We start from the raw sequence: 14,672 nt of genomic DNA, 5'->3' as shown, positions 1-14,672 counted from the left end.
GGTGGTAACTCGGCAATAATCTTGTTTCCACTCCAGCATGAGTGGCCCCCAAGTCAGGTAATCCACCGGTTTGATCTTCAGGGGCCGGTCATCCCTCCGCTCCTCAGGCCCTCCAGACAGATGGGTGTGGTGCTAAGGTTCAGCTGCTGCAAACACTTACCATGGAGATGATGGTTTTTCCTCATTAAATCTGAGCCTCGCGGGGTGCTGACAGCTTAACTGCGGAGATGTCAGGAAACCGTGCCCTTCGTAACAGGAGGTCCTCAGAGCAGGGGATACGTCAGCCTATTGTAACATAGAGGCCCCCGGGTGCAGGGCCGCATCCTCACCCCTCCCCACGGCATACCACTGATCACCTCCAACTGCCTAGTTATTCTCAGAGTGAATCATTCATTTTTTATTCATTTGGGAGCCACTCATCCTTAACTCTTCCATAAAGGAGAAACTCCAGGGGCGGATTCTCCTCCCCCCTCTCTCCCGCGCCCCCTCCCGCCACTCTCTCATCTTGTGCCCCTTCTCAGAAGAAGAATGGCGGGGAGTCAGAGGGAAGTCACGGTGTGTTGGTCGGGTCAACTTAGCATGAAAGATGATTTCCTGGTGGTGTGTTCTGCCCGACGGGTAATGAGGGTGAGATGGGGGGGGATTTTGAGCGCGCTTTTGGGCCAGGGGGGAAGGCAAGGAGTTAGGTGATGGGTGAGGGAAGTCGACCCCTGGGTGTTTTCTGCTGACAGCGAGCAGAGGCGTGCAATTTTCCAGAAATGAGAGTCAGAAGCTGAATGGATTTTTGCCTCTGATTTCTTTTTCTTTTGAATATAGTACACCATATGATGTCGGAGTGAATTAATGTCATGGCAGCTACAACATCAGAAGAACATCAATTTAAATGTCAGCTTATCGGCCAAAAAGGATAAAATCACACACATATCAAATAGTGGATTTTATATTTTTATATTGACAGGAGTGATTTCAAAATGTTTCTCTTTCTAGCGGAACATGCCTGTCTATCCAATCCATGCTCTAACGGCGGGAGCTGTTCAGAAACCAGTCAAGGCTACGAATGTCAGTGTGCACCAGGCTGGAGCGGCCCCTCCTGCACCACCAGTAAGATTCCACTCAAACCTGCAGCCATTAAATGCCAGTACCCTCGTAAAATCACGTTGAATAACCACAAGTGACTTCCTCTTTTTAGATGTTGACGACTGCTCTCCAAACCCCTGCAATCACGCGGGAACGTGCCAGGATCAAGTGAACGGTTTCAAGTGTCACTGTCCTTCACAGTGGTCGGGGAAGACGTGTCTGATAGGTGAGCCTCTTTCCCTCCTTCCACCACGCCACACCTGTCAACTGCACATGCAAATTCCACTAACCCCTTCTCTCCCTCTGTAGATGCCAACGAATGCGAAAGCAAGCCCTGTGTCAATGCCAACTCGTGCCGCAACCTGATTGGTGGATACTTCTGCGAGTGCGTCCCTGGTTGGACGGGGCAGAACTGCGACACCAGTGAGTTGAAGGCTGTCGGATGCATCTGTCCTTTTTTATTTATTTAATGATTTAGTCTGTGGAGTGTGGCCTTTTCCTGCAGTGTAAATTAGTCTGCTATAATGTTATAAGCCCTGTGTGTGCATGCTGTGGGGACAATCCCAGGACCAGTTTCACTTGGCAGCAGGCAGGATTGCTCAATACTCTGTGTTGCATGGATTCTGCACACCACTATTCAACTCTCTCTCGCACTGACAATGTTTTCAAAGCATGGGAGACTTGTTTTCAAAGACAGACAATTTTCTCAAGCTGTCCAGTATTAATCCTCATATTTGTTTTCCCGTGCAGACATTAACGACTGCAAGGACCAGTGCCAGAATGGGGGAACTTGCAAGGTACGTGTCGGGTCAAAAGCATTATTAGCTTTATCTGGCATCGCTACTTCGTTTGCCAGCTTGTTTGTTTGCTTTATTTCGTTTCTTTGTCAAAAACCGGGGACATTTACAGCGGTTGCATAAATAGCTGCTGTAAACGGTACTCTCCAAAACCGACAGTGGAATTGTTGTGGAATTCCTCTATGAAATCAAATCTGAGGGGAGTGGGTTCAGAGGGGTTTCTAAGGGAGAGACACACAAGGTCCTTGACCACACTGGCTAGAATTACCATAAACATTATTGTGTTGAGCCCGTGCCAGGAAAATGTGTTGAAATAATTGCTGAGCTGTGATAATGTCCCCTCAAAAGTTGGCGCGGCCCCCCATCTCAGCTATAGCTATTCATTTTGTTCCCTGGTTTAACACTTATTGTTTACTCCCCACCCTGTCAAAGCACTTCATCAAGTGTGTGCCTGCATTAGGTTAACCCTTGTGTCTCTCTTGCTCTCTCAGGACTTGGTTAATGGCTATCGTTGCGCGTGCCCCCCTGGCTTCGCCGGCGATCATTGTGAGAGGGACATCGACGAGTGTGCGAGCGCGCCGTGTCTGAACGGCGGCCGCTGTCAGGACGAAGTCAACGGCTTCCAGTGCCTGTGTCTGGCAGGCTTCTCAGGAAACCTCTGCCAGGTAATACACAACTCCCACCACTATCATACCTGCTATCGTTTAGCATCTTAAGCCTTCTCGGCTCCCTGTCTGCCAGCATTGCTGTATCTTTGGGTTCGTTGTAAAGTTTTCCTGCCCCACCCTCTTAAATGGCTGTTGTTCCACAATCCTCCTTTTTTAAAAGGGAGTGCTTTGTTGAAGCTGCTCCTGGCTACAGCGGGATACATTCCTCAATGCTGAAGCCCAGACTCAGAGGACGGCTCCTATGTCTCTGCCTTGTTTTTCCCCTTCCTCCAAGCACTGTGCGTGTGTTGTTTCCTGGCACAGCCTGCAGGGAGGATGCTGTGGGTTTTGCTCTGTTCAGTGTAGCAGAAACCATGTGAGCTATCAGATTCACCACTCTCTATTCCATACCTTTTTGCCATAGCTGGATATCGATTACTGCTCGCCCAACCCGTGTCAGAACGGAGCGCCCTGCTTCAACCTGGCCACAGACTACTACTGCGCCTGCCCCGAGGACTACGAGGGCAAGAACTGCTCCCACCTCAAAGACCACTGTCGCACCACCACGTGTAAAGGTACGTCTCCTGCCTGCAGTAACCACAACCTTTTCACGCTTTGTCTTCTTCCAGAACATTTCAGTAAGTTGATCTGCATAAACTGATGTAGTAAAATGCTGGCTAAGGCCAGGTCTTCAGCATTTGTCAAAAAAATTCCCATTAGCGCAAAACCTATACATCAGTCTTAAGAATTGCAAGTTTTTTGGCCTAGGTGAGAAGTTTTTTTTTTTTGGTGTGTGGCCCCCCTCCATCTTCTCAGCAAAGCTTTTCCAATAATTCTCCCCTCCTCTGAGTTCCTTGAAAATCTGGCAAAAGGCTGATAGCACTGTGTGTGTTCTTGGTAATGACTTGGTGGGCTACTTCTCCTTTTTTTTTTCTCTCATTGAGTGTGCACAACTTTTTTGTGTGTCCATGTGTGTAATTGAGTGGACCAACCACGGAGTCAGATACCAGACGGTGAGATTCTCTTTGCTCTTGGCAAGAATGAAGTGATTACAGGGGAGAAAATCCACCCCGCTCCTCTAACCTGATCAGACAGGGAGAAAGGAAGGGATTTCAGCGCAGAGTGAAACAGATCACTCTGAATTGCTTATGAAAGCATAACAGCTTATGGCTGTTTCTCCCGTCATTAATTTTTTTCACATTCTCACTGATACAGTTTTTCTCAGGGGATTTTAAGGCCTGTACTTGTAGATATTTCCTAATCTCGTCCTCTTTCATGCTCACTCCTGCTTTCTTTCTCACTTTTTGGCTCTCATCTCCTTTTTTTTATGATGGGCTCAGATCAGATGGATGCTCTCATGTGAATATCAGCAATAAAATACATTCTTATCACTTGGAAGACATAAACCCTATTTTATGATTTGGAACAAGTTTCTGTTCAAACATTTAATGTCAGCTGTTTTACTGTCTCTTTGTCTTCTCAGTGATTGACAGCTGCACCGTGTCCGTGGCGTCTAACAGCACGCCGGGAGGGGAGCGCTACATTTCATCCAATGTGTGTGGACCTCACGGGCGCTGCCGGAGCCAGGCCGCGGGCCAGTTCAGCTGCGAGTGCCAAGAGGGCTTCAGAGGCACCTACTGCCACGAGAGTAAGACCAGACCCCACACACTCACAGTGCAGAACACAAGGCACCACAGATTGTGCTGTATCAGATTGACCTCACACTCACAATCTCACATTTGTCTTGTTTATTTCAGACATCAACGACTGCGAGAGTAATCCATGTCGCAACGGAGGCACCTGCATCGACAAAGTCAGCGTGTACCAGTGCATCTGCGGCGACGGTTGGGAGGGCGACCACTGTGAGATCAGTGAGTAGTACTGCTCGTGCCGCGACCTCCACACAAACACACCTCCTTCATGGGACCGTGCAATCCATGCTTCAACATAAAAATTGTGTTTGAAATGCCGCCCATTAATCACACTCCCGTCCAATGTCTCCACCAGACATCGATGACTGCAGCACCAACCCCTGTCATAATGGAGGGACATGTCGAGACCTGGTGACTGATTTCTTTTGCGAATGCAAGAATGGCTGGAAGGGAAAGACCTGCCACTCCCGTAAGAGTTCTCTTTTTGTTCTTTTTTTTGTTGCTCTTTCCTCCACACCCGTGTAGTCTGCCTGTGCAGGCTCATGGTATGTGCTTATGGCTGTATGTAATTACTCAATCTTCTATACCGTGTGTGTTTATTCTGAACGTATGTGAGTGCACAGCTAAAGCGATGGTTGTAAATGATCCCCTCAGGTGAAAGCCAGTGCGATGAAGCCACATGTAACAACGGTGGCACCTGCCATGACGAGGTCAACACGTTCCAGTGCAAGTGTTCCCCAGGGTGGGAGGGTACAACATGTAACATAGGTGAGTCACCACTCGGTTTACATTTTCATATTAAGAAACACACACACACACACACACACACACACACACACACACACACACACACACACATCACACACACACACACAAGACTGCTTTGTGGGAAAGCTCCATCTTGTCTCCAATATTAATCAGATCTCTCATATCCCCAAGGTCCACAAACAGTTTTTATCCCTACACTCTGTCAACACTCCCTCCCATCTTTTGCTTGCACATTTCTCCCCTCTCCCGTGAGTGCTGACAGACATCTGCTTAAAATTCCCTGATTGCACAGACAATACACTTCAAAGTCCTGGAATGCGGATTCCCTCAGAGAAAATGAAAACCCGACAGTAAAAAAAGCCAAACCAACATCAGACATTTGTGTTTTCTTAAGGTTCATGATCACTGATTTCACTGATAACATATTTTTAAAAGTAAGAGGAAAACTGACAAAACAACTTTGTCTCTCTCTCTCTCTCTCTCTCTCTCTCTCTCTCTCTCTCTCTCTCTCTCTCTCTCTCTCTCTCTCTCTCTCTCTCTCTCTCTCTCTCTCTCTCTCTCTCTCTCTCTCTCTCTCTCTCTCTCTCTCTCTCTCTCTCAGCCAAAAACTCAAGTTGCCTTCCCAACCCGTGTGAGAATGGAGGAACCTGCGTGGTGACTGGGGAGTCGTTCGCCTGCGTCTGCAAGGAAGGCTGGGAGGGTCCCACGTGCACCCAGAGTGAGTACTCTTTAAAGTGTGGATGGGACAAAGGTGGACAGTTATTGCTATTAAATGATGATAAACCTCCTGCTACCTAGTCAAGGGAAACCTGCATCTGGTTAAACCCAACTCCCATCCCCTCTTGATCTGTACCTTTTTGTTTCTTTTTTATCTCTCTCCTCTCTCTGGCTGCTGCCGGCCAAGAGAGGAGAAAGAGGAGGGAGAAAGGGGTTTGGAAAGTGGAGACAGATGTTTCTCCCCCCCTCTCCTCCCTCTCCTCCCCCTCCTCGTCTAACACACACCCGTCTCTCCTACTCTCGTTGTTGCATTCCTGTCCAAACAGTGACATGTCGGCTTGTTCTACAGCCTTCATTTCCCTGGGATCCCTGCCCTTGTACGCATGTTCTCTAAAACATCAATTCCCCCGACTTTTGTAAGGGAGGGAGAACTAGCCGGCCAGGGAATATCGGTGTGAATGTGTGTGGTGTAAAGGGGGGGGCTAGAATGTATTTTTGAGTGTAAGAGTGGATTGTTTGCTCCGATGGTAATAAGGCAGAGTAATCAGGCGCTGCGGAGTCCAGCCCAACACGCAGGCTCAGACGTGCTCTTAGCTGTCATGTGCGCCGAACAATCATACACGTGAGAAAAAACCAACACACTCACTGCTTTCTGTCTCTCTCTCCCTCCCTATTTTCTCTCTCTCTCTCTCTCTCTCTCTCTCTCTCTCTCAGATACCAACGACTGCAGTCCCCACCCATGGTAAGTGGAAGCCAAACATTTCCTGTAGATTTAGACAGATGTAAACCGGGAGCTCCTCCTGCGTCGTAGATTCTCACCTGCAGGCTTTCTCTCTCTCTCGCTGAGAAACTGGCATACACCCTTCCCTGTCATTCCTGGGAAGCAATCAGCTATCTCTGTTTCTGGAACTCCCTGTCAGGACTCTTTTTATAACCACATACCACAGGAGCTCACTCCCAAACACATGCACATGTCAAAGACAAAGTCTGGTTGCATCAATTACCTTTTGAGAGATCATTATAGTCGAGTGATGAGAAAATTCCAGCCCAGAAATGTGTTTATGCAAAATGAGTGTCGATTGATGTTAGTCTGTAAAACAAATCCAGATTAAAAACTGACGCCCCATTGCCTCCTTTTTTCTCTCTGCAGCTACAACAGCGGGACCTGTGTGGACGGGGATAACTGGTACCGCTGCGAGTGTGCTGCAGGCTTCGCTGGTCCAGACTGCCGGATCAGTAAGTATTAGCCCGGCTTCCCTACCCATCCCTGATCCCCAATAAGTTAGAGCAGGCCCGGGACCATCACAGCCGCTCCAAATGGAAGGTCTAGCCGGCCAATTATCTGTGCGTTGGGCTGCAGGCCAGACAGAGCCATTTTGGTGTCCCTCCACCGGGCTCTGCTGCTGTCCCCGGGGGAAACCGGCTTAGCGGGCCAACAGCTAATCAGCCATGCTCTCTGACACTGATTACACAGATTGTTTTCCCTCTTAAAGGCTTTCAGATGGCCACATTCTTTCCCATTGCAAACCCTTTGTTCTGCTAAGTCCAGCCCTCAGCTCCTGCATACCTGCTAATGATGCCGCCTTTTTAATAAAGCTGCATGGGGCAACAAAAAAAACCGTCAAGGACTGATTTAAAGTATGTTTGCTTGTTTTTTTACTAACTGCCGTGTACGCACTGTTCAAATGACACATGACCTCCAGGAATTAGATTTGTATGCCGACTGCTTAACCTAATATTTGTGCGCTGTCTGGCTGTTCTCTTTATTCCCAACAGAGCCACTTCTTACCTCTCGCTCTTCCCCTCCTGTGACAGATATTAATGAGTGCCAGTCCTCTCCCTGTGCCTTTGGCTCCAACTGTGTGGATGAGATCAACGGCTATCGTTGCCTGTGTCCCCCGGACAGGACGGGACCCCACTGTCATGAAGGTACAAGTCTTCACGACACAATAAATGACAAATTACACACATCACAAACACCTTCCCAGATCTAATACTGTGATTTATTTTTATTTTTAACAGAGACGAAAAAACATTGCTCTGTTAATGGACGTGACTTCCTCGATGGTCTCAGATGGGAGGAAGACTGCAACACCTGCCACTGTTCGAACGGGAAAGTTGTGTGCACAAAGGTAGGTCCCTCCCTATGTGAAATAATGTAAAAGTGAAGTATTTGGTATAAATGGTTGCGTGGGTGGATGTATCTCAGGCTCTTCTGTCTTCAGAGATCTCAGGTAGGGCCTACAACAACACTGTGTCACAGGGTGGAGCTGGCGTGGGAATATCACATTCTGTAGAGAGATGATGCCATGTGTTTTGAAAGAAACACAATGGAAGTGTCGGAAATACTGGTGTCAGGTGCCAGCTCTGAATCTCCCAAAGTCTCACCGGGTGAAGATTGGGTGATTTACAGTAGAGGCCCAAAGTAGTGCTATCATTATCACGCTCATTTAACTGCCAGATTAACAATGGCGCCTCACTGACACTGCTCCCTTCAGGAGAGAAATGCATCATGGGTTGAAAACGATCTGGGGATGTGAGATACAAACTTCCATGGTAAATATAGTCTGATATGGGAACACAGTGACGTGTGGGTTTTACCACACTTTAACGGATTACAGAAGCGTATCCCTTGACATGAATGGGATAGAAATTAATCTTTACAGAGCCATTTGATCTGTGACTGGGAACAACCGTAAACTCCTATCTGAGATTTAATCTCTGGTGTTCAATATTTATTTAGATATTAGATATGTTTGTATTAATTCAGTGGTAAACAGATTAAACAACGATATTATTGGAAAATGGAAATTATGCTATTTGTCATTTTCCATCTTTAACTAATTATGCATTTTGTCTTTTATCTTGGCTAATGAATTACACTGTTTGGGGAGGGAGACAAAGTAAAAACAGAAAGAAACTGAGATTATTAAAGAGGTGCTGGATTTTTTTAAATTATCGTCAACACTATTAATATCCCAACGCTCCTGCTACAGACCTTGCGATCCCTAGAGCTACATCACTAGCTGGGATTAAAGAAAAAGTATCATCAGCCCTATAGCCTTATATTTGTTGAAATATAAGGAAAAAGTCTTAACATAGTTTCCCTGTCCTGTGTTTCTCTCCAGATGTCATGTGGCCCTATGTCCTGCCACATAGGGGCCAAAGGTCGCGGCGGGTGTCCCTCTGGTCGGAGCTGCGTCCCCATCAGGGAGGACCATTGCTTTGTGAAGCCCTGCGTTGGCCTGGGGGAGTGCTGGCGCTCCAACCCTCCCCCGCGTCCCACCGAATGCCACCCCAGCTCCAGTTACCAGGACAACAGCTGCGCCAACATCACCTTCACCTTCAACAAGGAGACCATGCCTCAAGTGAGTTACCTAGGCACCAGAGAGGGAGAGATTGAATTGTAGGGGTTTTGGGGTCATTTTTCATGCCCCCTCCCCCACCACCACCTCTATAACATGAATGGGAGCAGCAAACTGTGAAAGATCAGGTTTTCAAAAGTGCTCAACCATCCCTCCTGGGCAAAAGGATTTCTCGTCTAAGACTCCTGAACAATCGGGCCATGTATTTAAATTTGCTCCTGGAAGAAAAAATGTTGGGATATTTCCTTCTTTTTTGTCCCCTTTCTTTTTGTTGACTGCATCCAAGTTCCTGAGAATCAGGCATTCACTTTTAACCCTGACCGCACTGCGAGATTAATTTCAGGATCAGATGGATTTGAGCTAAACAGGACCACTGGCGACTCTGTCACCACACAGCATCATCACTCGCCAGCTGCCTAACAAGCATGACAGCAGACAGTGACAAGCATATGAGCCTGTGGTCTTTAATCTAAATGAGGTGGATCCCCACCATGTTGACCCCACTGCCAAAAGTGCAGGCCGAGCTCTTTCTTCTCTTCTTGTATTTGTTTCCATTTGTGTTGTAACATTTGCTTTACTTCTTCTCCATGTCCAGAGCCTGACCGTGGAGGATGTGTGTAAGCAGCTGAGGCGCCTGTACGTGGTGAAGAATTTCTCCTTGGAGCATTCTGTGTCCATAACCTGTGACCCCTCATTCTCAGCCAGCAACGAAATCCACGTCTGCATCGTAAGTACCTCCTCCCACTCCCTGTCTGCCATATGCCTGCCTGCCTCTATTAATGTATGCTCAGAAAAATCCCCTTTGATTTATAGCCTGCAGCGTGCATTCTTAGCAGCATTAATGGGATAGTTTGTGGATTTAGGTTGGGTTGTTTTGTGTCAGGTGAACACAATTAATGAAAAATAGAACATAAACCTAAAGCCACAGATTTGAAATCTTACTTTCTTTTTCACCCTTCTAGGCTATGGAGGACCATCGGTTGGACCGTAGTCCTATTAAAGAGCTCACAGACAGGATAATCGACCTGGTTAGCAAGGGCAACGGGAACAACAACAACAGCAACAACACCATCATCGCCGCCATCATAGAAGTGCGCGTGCCAAGCCCCAGCAAAACGGGTAAGAACCGCCTCCAAACTCTTGCTGTTTCCTGTGAGTTTCCCAGACTTTCACTCAGTGTGTGGGAGCATTCTCTTTTTTAATGATAAGATCAGATGAGATAGAGCCAAGGCCCTTAAATGACAGTGATGCCTAGTACCAAAGAAAAGTCATGCACGTGTGAAAAGTAATTCCTAATCCTCCCACATAAGTTGGTCGGCCAGGTCCTGCCGTCTCATGGCAGTTGTACGGGAGCTTAAAAATATTTTGGTCAGAATGGAAAGAGCAGAGCTGCCTGGCTACGTGGTTTTAGATTGGCTCACTGCGACTGGCTGGACTCGTAGTAAGACCCCCGCATGTGTCCACCATTCATCAACGCAGTGACAGCAGACTGCCGCCACAGCCAAATAGAAGCAACCTCCTTCCTTGTCCAGGGCTCAGAGGTCAGGTTGCACTGGCAAAAGCATGCTAACTATTTAGCAAGCTTGACATTGTAATACAATAGAACCTTTTGTGTATTGTTTAACTGGGAATCCTTTCACTCTTTATATTTGGGGCATCTCTTTGACCTGTCTTCTTTCTCTTCCCTCAGACTACCTAGTGCCCCTCCTCAGCTCCGTCTTCATTGTCATCTGGGTCCTTGTCCTGGTCTCTGTGTTGCTGTGGTGCATGCGGCGCCGGCGGAAACAGAGCAACCACAACGGGCCGCCGGCCACCAGTGCCGAGGACAACACGACCAACAACGTGAGGGAGCAGCTCAACCAGATCAAGAACCCTATAGAGAAGCACTCGGGCCTCACGGTGGCCATCAAAGACTACGAAAACAAGAACTCCATCATTGCCAAAATAAGGACAAATCATCCCGAGGGGAATGAGGACGACAAGGAGAGGCACTTACAGAAGGGCCGCTTCGCCAAACAGCCAGCATACACACTGGTGGAGCGGGACGAGAAGACGCCGGTTTCCAACTCCACGTCCAAAAACCCTAATTGGACTAATAAACAGGACAACAGAGACTTGGAGACAGCAAACAGCATAAACAGGATGGACTACATTGTATAGCAGACAGCTGTGTTGCTGTGCAACCAAGCCTTATGCCTTCACACCCCGGTGGTGGGTGAGACGGGGGAGCTTTGGCATGTGTAGTTAGCAAACTGTCGTGTCAGTCGTGACCCCACAGTATTTTCAGATATTCCCCGTGTTAATTTAAGTTTTGACAAGCTGGCTTACACTGGCAGTGACAGTTGCTTTGGTTGGCTGGTAACACAAGGCACTGGTATACATTTCACTGTAGAACTACTGCAAGTGTCCTCCTCTGCATTTCAGTTCCCTTTTTGTTATTTTAATTTAGTGGACACATGTTAGGGGCTCCTGGTGTAATTGTTGTACAATGACTAAAACGACCCGACATGTTTAAATGCTAGAGATAATTATTTTTAGTATGTTTTTGAATTATTTTTAGTTCTGTTTGGAGAAAGTGCCTTTTCAGCTTTTAGACTTCAGCAACTGTCAAATGAGAAAAAATATCAACTTTATTATTTATTTTTATTTTTCGGGGAGGGAGGGGAAGGTTTCAATGTCAGCAGTTGCTGCCAATATGAAGAATTTGTCAATTTAGAACATGTAGATATGTACATTTTTTTATTAATCATTGTGTATATTTGATTTATTAACTTAATAATCAAGAGCCTTAAGATATCATTCCTTTTTATTTATATGTTCTGTCTAGTTTGAAGGTTTTGATAGCTGTGGAAGTCTACCATTTCTTTCAATGACTTAATTTTTCAACGCATTTTATAAAAAAAGCCACATTTCAAAGAAGACAAAGAATGGGCACGTTTGGCCTGAAACACTTTTATTGTCGTTTTTCCACACATTTGACATTTCATTATTACTTGTTGCCAGGACCTTGATTGAGGGCAATGAGGTTAGGACAACAACAGATCAGCTGCTGCGAGGGATGGACATGGTGGCAGACATATTGCTTGCCACTAATGGATAAACACTTAAGGGAACAAAAGTCCTTCTGCAGCTTCAGTTTAAACCCATCGAAACATTTCATAGGCAAGTCACGTCATTATGACACGCCACAATTCCCATCTGCTTTAGTCAGCGTAATATCAAAAGCTAGACCGAGTACTTGGAGGGGAGGGGGGCGGGGGGGCAATGGGAACACTGTAGAATACACTGCCTCTGCTTTGTTTCTGTGCAAATTAGTTTCTTTTCTTTTTTTTAAATGAGGCTCTTAAAGACAAACATGTTTTATCTCATTTGTTAACCCTTTGAGATCATGGCAACATTTTGTTCTATTTTTGACTTTGTGTTATGAACTTGAGAATTATGTGTTGATCTGGCAATATATTTTTGAAAGTCATATTTATTAAATATTTTGTATGAAAAGAGAATTAAAGTTGTCTTTGTTCTGGAGCGCGAGTGAAGAGTCTGTCTGTGACGCATCAAGACAAACATGTCGGAGCATACGAGAGCTTTCTCATGCCGCTGCCGTGGGAACCGCTGCCGGAGACGCATCAGAGACTCTGTCCAAATGTGTTTACAGCTAATTATGTTGGAGCAAGTCATCCTCGCATTAGGTCGATCCTGGAGACAAAAATACCCCAGCTCCTCATGATCCTCACACAATGTGGCCCTTGTTGGTGTGGTTAGAGCAGCGGGCTTAACTAAAACCTTTTTAAACTAGCAGGCCTGTGAAGTAAAGACAAACTGATTCAATGTTTCTGCAGAATCTCTTTTAAAAGGATTAAATCTAAAGCGAGAGATTATCAACACCTCTAGAGAACAACGTTAAACCATGTAAGGAGTTAAAACAGACGGGTCACTTTCACTAATCCACCATGTTGTCTGTCTTGATAAGAACAGATTTGGCTCTTGAGAAAGAACTCATCTCAGGTTACACCCCCTGGTTTATTAGGAACATCCCTGCAGATCAGCCCTGCACAGGGTGGGAGGGAAAGAACGTGCAGAAATCTTGTTGTTTCTCGCTGCTTCCAGTAAAGTGACTTGTTTGCATATTTATTTAATGCAAAATGTCTTTCCAGGACACTCCAAATAAATCAGGATTACAGGGTGTTGACAGCAGCTAAAAATGTAACCTGCATTACCAGAGATGACCTGCTACTTCCAAATAAAAACCACTAATATACCCACACTTATTTGGTTCAATATAAAAGCTACATAATACCCTCACATTTAGAGATACATTTCAGGTGCTTAGCAACTAATAACTGTGTAAATTGTGTATGAATGCAATCTAACTACATAAGTGATTTTTGAGAATGAGGTGATGAAATAAATCTGGAAACAGCCATCCATCACAGCAGAGCTTCAGCGGGGAAAGTGGACAGTTTTCAGACACGTAGGAGCCAGCGTTCGAGACGGAGAGCCATGACGTACTGCATGGCTCCTGCCTGTCTGAAATCCCCAATCTTTAACACAAAACCAAATCTAAACTCCAATTAAAGGTTTTTTTGACTTTCATTTGCGAGCCTTACTTGACCACCACTACTTATGGGTGGAGAGAAAAAGGTCTGTTTCAAGTATTTGACAAAGTTTAACTCAAATGCTCATGTAACAAATGTCTTCAGCATTTGATCTGTGAGTGTGTGTGTGTGCGCACATGTGAAACCAATATGTATTGTGGTGAAAATGTGACACGTGTACAAATGCACATGATGTGAGGTAAACATGTAGCCTGACACAATATCATATCTATCTCCGTGGCGTCAGGCATCTTTACTGTATTCGTCTCTCCCCCACCTCCCCCCTCAGGACCTCTTCAGTCGCCGTAATCTCGAGGTTCTGGGCACATTTTCATTCCCCTCCTCTGCAAGTGTGGATCTGGAACTAATAGAGGAGCCCGAGGATGCAGGCTTGACAGATAGGCCCCTCAGACTTGTGGCCAGCCTGTTTTGGTTTGTCTGTGCCGTGTTATTGCTTGTGAGGGGGGGCCTCTGGGCCCGTTTCCCTGGAGTAAGCAGCTCCACTTCCACTGTGGTTTTGGTGCGCCCGGAGACTGGGAAAGCCTTGGACTCTGCGTTGGCTTCGGCAGGAGGAAGGGGCGGCAGCAGAGGAGGAAGGTCATGCCTGGATGTTTGTGTGGAGCACTCGTTGTGAGGAGTTGTGGCTGGAGGTCTTTCAAGGCACGTCCTCTTGGCCCTCTGTGGGTGAGGGTCCTCCCCTGAGTCGCTTGGCTTGCTCCTCTTGCTCTTTCTCGTCTCGTGACTGATTTCAGAGGCTCCGGTTGGGTTTAAGCCATCTGGAGGACTGTTCCCGGTCTGCTGATCCCGGGTCAGGCCCCAAACTTGAGTTGTCCCAATCTGAGCCTCAGCTTCATTTAAGGCACTGGGGCAAGGCACCATGTGGTCTGCCTCTGGGAGGGCCTTCTGACCACAGCTTGTCTCTTTTGGGCTTGATTCTGAGTCTCCAGCTTTAATCTCCCCTCTTTGGTTTTGGGGACAGTCACCCTGGTCAACCTGCTGTTCCCCCTCCGAAGTGGAAGCATGGAGCTCTCGCTGGACACCAGCTTGTATGGCT

At 46.7% G+C, this 14,672-nt stretch overlaps 2 protein-coding genes across 3 annotated transcripts in view; one reads left to right on the top strand and one right to left on the bottom strand.

Annotated features, from left to right (window-relative positions):
• Positions 1–12,548, top strand: part of jag1b (jagged canonical Notch ligand 1b) — a 26,233-nt gene extending 13,685 nt beyond the window's left edge. The window contains exons 8-26 of the mRNA XM_079688721.1: positions 988–1,101; positions 1,190–1,303; positions 1,387–1,500; positions 1,828–1,874; positions 2,366–2,539; positions 2,946–3,096; positions 4,005–4,169; positions 4,279–4,392; positions 4,529–4,642; positions 4,828–4,941; positions 5,543–5,659; positions 6,373–6,400; positions 6,809–6,894; positions 7,474–7,587; positions 7,681–7,790; positions 8,787–9,026; positions 9,619–9,750; positions 9,986–10,142; positions 10,714–12,548. Coding sequence (XP_079544847.1) covers positions 988–1,101; positions 1,190–1,303; positions 1,387–1,500; positions 1,828–1,874; positions 2,366–2,539; positions 2,946–3,096; positions 4,005–4,169; positions 4,279–4,392; positions 4,529–4,642; positions 4,828–4,941; positions 5,543–5,659; positions 6,373–6,400; positions 6,809–6,894; positions 7,474–7,587; positions 7,681–7,790; positions 8,787–9,026; positions 9,619–9,750; positions 9,986–10,142; positions 10,714–11,183 — 2,675 coding nt within the window. The 3' untranslated portion in view covers positions 11,184–12,548. The remainder of the gene's footprint in view (positions 1–987; positions 1,102–1,189; positions 1,304–1,386; positions 1,501–1,827; positions 1,875–2,365; positions 2,540–2,945; positions 3,097–4,004; positions 4,170–4,278; positions 4,393–4,528; positions 4,643–4,827; positions 4,942–5,542; positions 5,660–6,372; positions 6,401–6,808; positions 6,895–7,473; positions 7,588–7,680; positions 7,791–8,786; positions 9,027–9,618; positions 9,751–9,985; positions 10,143–10,713) is intronic.
• Positions 11,960–14,672, bottom strand: part of slx4ip (SLX4 interacting protein) — a 34,293-nt gene continuing 31,580 nt past the window's right edge. For both annotated transcript variants that reach the window (XM_079688722.1, XM_079688723.1), the window contains exon 8: positions 11,960–14,672. In XM_079688722.1, coding sequence (XP_079544848.1) covers positions 13,904–14,672 — 769 coding nt within the window. In that variant the 3' untranslated portion in view covers positions 11,960–13,903.

This window comes from Notothenia rossii (genome assembly GCF_949606895.1).
Source record: "Notothenia rossii genome assembly, chromosome: 6".
Lineage (NCBI taxonomy): Eukaryota > Metazoa > Chordata > Actinopteri > Perciformes > Nototheniidae > Notothenia > Notothenia rossii.
The sequence above is the reverse complement of the archived record's forward strand: the minus strand, read 5'-3'. Positions and strand labels throughout refer to the sequence as shown.